At 36.6% G+C, this 6,000-nt stretch overlaps 1 protein-coding gene across 1 annotated transcript; it reads right to left on the reverse strand.

Annotated features, from left to right (window-relative positions):
- Window positions 1-1,544: 1,544 nt before the first annotated feature.
- LOC131148481 (G-type lectin S-receptor-like serine/threonine-protein kinase LECRK3) lies at window positions 1,545-4,183 on the reverse strand. The gene is given in 2 exon segments (XM_058098178.1): window positions 1,545-3,693; window positions 3,696-4,183. Coding segments are annotated over 2 exon segments (2,376 nt in total). The 5' UTR covers window positions 4,180-4,183; the 3' UTR covers window positions 1,545-1,801.
- Window positions 4,184-6,000: the final 1,817 nt, after the last annotated feature.

Raw genomic sequence — 6,000 nt, forward strand, 5'->3', positions numbered from 1 at the left:
CAAAAGACTTTGACTTGAGTGGGGCACTGCACCTTGCTTTCTTCTTGTTGGTTGAGACCAAGTCAATGCAAATTTCCATGTTTCTCCGTTTGTTTTTTGTTTTGTTTTTTATTTGCTTTCCTTGTGAAATGCTTCTGTTGGTTTTTTCTTCAGTTTTCATTGTCACTTCCTCTCTTTTGTTTCCTTTCTTTTCTGTTTGTTCTTTCTCGATGCCCTTTAAGAAGGAATTCTCTAGTTCACTATGAAGGCAAATGGTTCACCTAGTGCTCCTGTTCTTTCAAACTCATAGCTCATAACTCTATGTTCCCAAACGCTTGTTAAAATCTATTTTCAAATGTTGTTAACTTAGCCTGCTGCTATGCATCAGACCCTTTCCCCCTCATTTCCTTTAGAGAAAAAAAAAAAGAAGAAAAGTTGAAGTAAGAAATAACCCAAAACAACAAAAAACAGAAAAAGAAGAATTTCTTGCTAGGCATATTGAATTGAATTCATGCAGGCTACGAGGCTGCTTGTGAAGTCCCGAAGGACAATACCAAATTGGAGGTAGACCAAGTCCATCTCACTGTTACAAAACTCTATTATCTCATGGAAGACTAAATCAAGCAGATGAAGTTCATGTACACAGGGTGTGGATTAAGCCATAAATACATGTAAATATAGCATAAAGCAAGGTTAAGTATGGATTATGTCATAGCACTCAAAAATAAATCATTGAAATATAAAATAAAAAAAAATTAAGTACTATGGAAAAGGGAAAAACATTCAGCAATAAGGGCTTGATTTGCTTCCAATACAAAGTCTGCAACTTCAAGCCTGGATGATTCTACGTAATAAAAATAATACTCCGGCATAAAAGATAAAATTTATGGATCAAAAGTCAAAGGGCAAATGTATAACCATGGTCTTCAATTTCTACGAAATTGTCAAAATTTCCGGTTTCAGTCACCCTCAAAATCAAAATGGCAATCAGTTTCGTCTTGCATAATTTCCATCGAAATCTCAACAAATCAATCAAAATTTATCGAAATCTCGAAATTTAAGCGAAACTTGTCGAAATTTTAACTATACAATGAAATTTCCTCGAAATTCAAATGAGAGACTTATGAGTGAAGTGAAATTTCTTTTTTAAGTTATTTTATTTATTTTTATCAAAACAAGAGATTTTTACAAGTGCTTTTGAAGCTATATGAAAAAGAAAATTACAACTAACGTTTTATTTAACTATTCATGTCTAAGTACGTTTTCTTTATTTGTATGATAAAATAATATTTAAATGATTTATGAATTTCATTTGTATTACCTAATATATGTTTAATGTACATTATCTTACAAATATGTTTGATAGACATATTATATTATAACTTTTCCACCTCATACACAACATTGATGTATTTAACTTATAATATGTTAGTCCTAAAACTTACATTATTATGTTTTAATCATTTCTAAAGTTTCACAAAGAATTTCATGTTTTATTACTGATTTTAGCTATTTTTTCAAATCAAAATCAAAAATTGACATCAAAATTGATTGGAGCTTCAAAATTTGGGTCAAAATCGACCTTGTAACTACCATCTTATTACTTACACTTGACAGGATATTTGTTTCACATTCATCTCTGTTGCACATTTTGCAGAGACAGACCTCGTTGATCACTCGGGGGTTTATTTTAAAATAATTGGATCACATAGTACCAATAAGCAGACACAGCTTGACTTTAAGACCGAGAAAATGAGTTGTGAAACCTGCATAAAGGTACTAGACTACACCAGCTAAATTCTAACTGTCAATATTGAAAGGATTAGGTTGAACTAACTAATGAAAATGGGTCTGGAGGAGGAGGAACTTCAACAGATCCTTCCAGCATCTGAATGACTTTCCTCATGGTAGGTCTCACAGATGGATCCTCCTGAATGCACCACAGAGCAGTCACCACAAACCTCTCCAGCCTATCCATGTCATCCATTGCCTCCTCATCATTCGCAACCAGCAGATGCAATGTCCCGTCTCTGTAGCAATCGGAAACCAGGTCTGCCAGTACCATCGGGATTTCATCACTTTTTTCTTGATCAAAATTTTTCGTACAGAAAATTAGCTCAAGCAACACAATGCCAAAGCTGTATACATCCACCTTCACCGTAATGGGCATGCTCTTGAACCATTCGGGGGCAACGTAACCTTTGGTTCCCCTTAGGAAAGTCATAGTTTGAGTCTGATCACCCTTCAAAAGCTTAGCTAATCCAAAATCGCAAATCCTTGCTGTTAAGGAGTCATCAAGAAGTATATTTTGAGGCTTAATATCACAGTGTATGATCTGGGTGCTGCACTCTTCATGCAAGTAAACAAGCCCCCTTGCAGTTCCAAAGACAATCTGAATTCTACTATGCCAGCTAGGCCTAGACTCTCCAAAAAGGAAGTTTGCTAGAGAACCCTTGCTCATAAACTCATATACAAGAAGCCGATGCTGCCCCTCATTGCAGAATCCTAGTAGTTGAACTAGATTTTTGTGATTTGTTCTGCCAATGGCACTTACTTCTGCTTTGAACTCCTTCTCCCCTTCTCTCACGATGTGGTCTAACTTTTTCACTGCAACAAGATCCCTTGTATCATATGCTAGAAATCCTTTATAAACAATTGCATAAGCTCCCCTTCCCAGTTCCTCCTTGAATCCTTCGGTGGCTTTCTCTAGCTCATTGTAAGAGAAACTCCTCAGATTCATTCCTAGCATATCTGTTTGTGGTCGAGGCACCTTTGTTCTTCTTCTATTCAAATGGAAAATGAACAGAGAAGCAGGTAGCAGTAAGAGGAAGTTTAGAAACACTGAGCTGCCCAAGAGCACAGATCCTGCGAGGATCAAAGTTGATTGATCTTTCTTCTTTGAAACTATAACAACTGGAGGCTGCTGATCAGGAGATTTGCTCTTCCCTACTTTAATCAGAGCTTTCCTATCAACTCCGGAACCCATTCTCCCATTTGACAGAGGGATTTTCTTCTTCCAACACTCCCCATTTCCAAAAATAGCAACAGCACAAAGACAGTCTCCCATGCAAACCTGTCTGCACCATTCCTCCGATACAGACTTGAAATGTTCATAATCAGACAACGGCCAATCAACGTTTTCCATCGCTTCGAGTTCAAACAGACCCGTCTCGTTTGATCCCAAGTAACAATTTTGCGAAATGAAGTCCTGTTTACATCCATTCATCTTATTATTTGGATCAAAGAGGGCATAACCGGGTGGGCACTCACAGTTCGGTCTCTGATCATCTCCTAATCTGCAGTAGCTGTTGAACCCGCAAACTCCTCCGCCTGTGTCTTGCCTAATGCTGGTGCAGATATCATCAGGTAAGGAAGATGACACGGACCAGGAGCCTCCAGCTTTGGGGTACACATAATGCCTGAGAACTCCATCATATTCCAGAATTGCTCTCTGGTAGGTGTTTCTTGTTGAAGCCCCATCTGCTGATATTTGAGAGAGTATGCTCCCATTCTTCGCCGTGAGATAAATGTAGCCAGATTGGTTGAAGATAACCTGAAAACCACTACCTACTGTGTCAGATGACCAATATGCAGAATTCACAGAATCTGTCGGGAAAGCTCTAGTGTAAAGCACAAGATTTCCATCATTTTGTAAACTGAACTGGAATCTTCCATTCGAATAATTCGATTCTGTGAAACGAGCAACGAGGCTGATCCTTGCCTAAATCCTTGTGTGGGTAATATTGTATCTGTGGGGCGATCAAAAGTCTCCCACAAGTTGACACCATCCTGGCTCGCCAGCACCAAGTTTCCACTGTCAAGCATGGCTGCGTAGGCTACTTCAGCAGCAGAGGAAAAAGCACTGCCACTCCATACCTGATTTCCTTCTGTGTCATTAAGAGTGAGCTGGCCGTCTGTGGTCAGCTGAACCTTGGATCCTCTCTGCACAGGTTTACCTCCATTGGCTGACCAAACAATGGTTTTTTCAGGGATCTTGTCAAACCAGATGGCCAATAAGAAGCTCTGGTTCTCAGTGCGCTGGAACCCGAAAGCGAATTCTCCGGATGGCGATGACCAGGAAGAGTTAATATTGTTCTCTGCAGTGAGGGATGAGCCCAGGGATATGTTGCTGTGAGTTTGAGCAGTGGTACAAATAGGCAGCAGAAGCAGAAGCAGGACAGAGCATAGAGAAGTGGGCATAGAGGGAGCCATGGCAAAAGGAAAGTAGTTTTTTTCTTTTTGGGTTCCTTTTGGAATATGAGGAACCCCGAGAGAGACTTAAACCTAAAAATATTGCTGGCATGAAACTGAACCATTGCCCTGTGCTGTAAGTGGTGGAAAATGGATTGGTGGCGTCCATGAAAATCATTCTACAGAAATTTACGTGTTGGCCCTAAGTTCTATGTGCTTGTCTTCATTGACATTTCCATCGTGTCAATGGCTACTGATTAGAACTACCAGTCTTCCACAGCCTCCCTGGTTTATATTTTTTTTCTACTGGGTCAGAATAGGTAATGAGTGGTTTATAAAAAGACCAAAAGAGTGGTGAATAATTGAGGATCTATCTAATCCCATCTGAATGCATCTCATCCGACCCATAAATATCAATAATTGTGAGACAGATGAAACGCGCGCGCGCACAATAAATCAAAAACTTCAATTTTTTTTTTCTTTTTTTTCAGTTTTATTTTTTAAAATTGTCAAAAAAAAAAAATTCAGTTTATTTACAAATAGTAATAACTTTCTAAAGTTATCAAATGTTTATATACATTAAATAAGATAGGTACGACTTATATGAGATATGTTTAGTTGGTTTCTTTTGGTATTGGTATAGGTTTGTTTTATTTTTTTGTTTGATTTAATGGATATTTTTTATTTAGTTATTAAGTAAATTTCAAGTATCTTTTATTTCCACGATATTTCTGTATCATAATTAATAAAATTAAAAAAAAAAAAAAAAAGTGCCACCCTCTTTCACTAAAATTATAAATTTGGCAGAATTCCCAAAGTTTCTTTGGCAAAACTAAATTTCAAAACCCAATTTCGTTTTGAACCCTCAAGAATCCGAAATTTCTGCCAAGTTACCAGATTTAGGTCCAAATTTCTTCTTCTCTTTCTTTCCTCTCCCACTCATTTTGTTTTCTTTTCCTCTCTTTTTCCCTTTCCTGCTTTGCTCGTACCTTAAGCTCCTATGAAGGCAAATGGTACTCTGGATATGGTCCATTCAAAGTCAAACCTTGAACATTATGATTCCACAAATAGTTTTCAGAAAAGTCCTCAAGAATTGGAAAGCCAACCAAACAGAAGCAAGAAATAACGCAAAAAACCAAAAATATAAAGGTAGAAAACATTGTATTTGGTAGGTATATTGAATTGAATTCATGCAGGAACGCCTTAAAAGTCAAGGGTTTCCCACCATTAGTCAGTTGTTCAACCTCTCATTACGCATGCATATTTATTAGTCCTGTCTTCTTCTCATTGGCCTTCTTGATACCAAGATTTGGATAAAATATAATGTAAAATTATATTAAAATTTGTTCAAATTCAACCGTCCAAATCTAAGGTCTAAAATTTATACTCTCAAATATGGCATAATTTTTTTTTTTTTGAAAATTTGGCCCCTTTAACTGTTCGTGACATAATTTACACCAATATTTTGTCACATGTCCAAAATAGTTAGATTCTACTTGTATAACCCCATGTGTTGAGATTTTAAAATTAGATTCCTCAAAATTTTTTATTCTTTCATTTATAAAAAAAAAAAAATGTTTCAATTTCCAAATGGGTACGGGACTAACTATCAAAATTATAATCTTAAATCTCCTGTTACACAAGTAATGGAGACGTAATGGAGTTTTGACGTCAATTGCAACAATTTTAATGTTTAATCCCTTTAATAATAAAAATAATAGCTACAACTAGAACAAAATAAACATTACCCTATGTCTGGAGAGGCCTTAAATTTGAATTGTATTAGATTTGTATAAGATGTAATATAAAATTATATAAAAATTTGTTCAA

Source organism: Malania oleifera, chromosome 2 (genome assembly GCF_029873635.1).
Source record: "Malania oleifera isolate guangnan ecotype guangnan chromosome 2, ASM2987363v1, whole genome shotgun sequence".
Classification (NCBI taxonomy): domain Eukaryota; kingdom Viridiplantae; phylum Streptophyta; class Magnoliopsida; order Santalales; family Ximeniaceae; genus Malania; species Malania oleifera.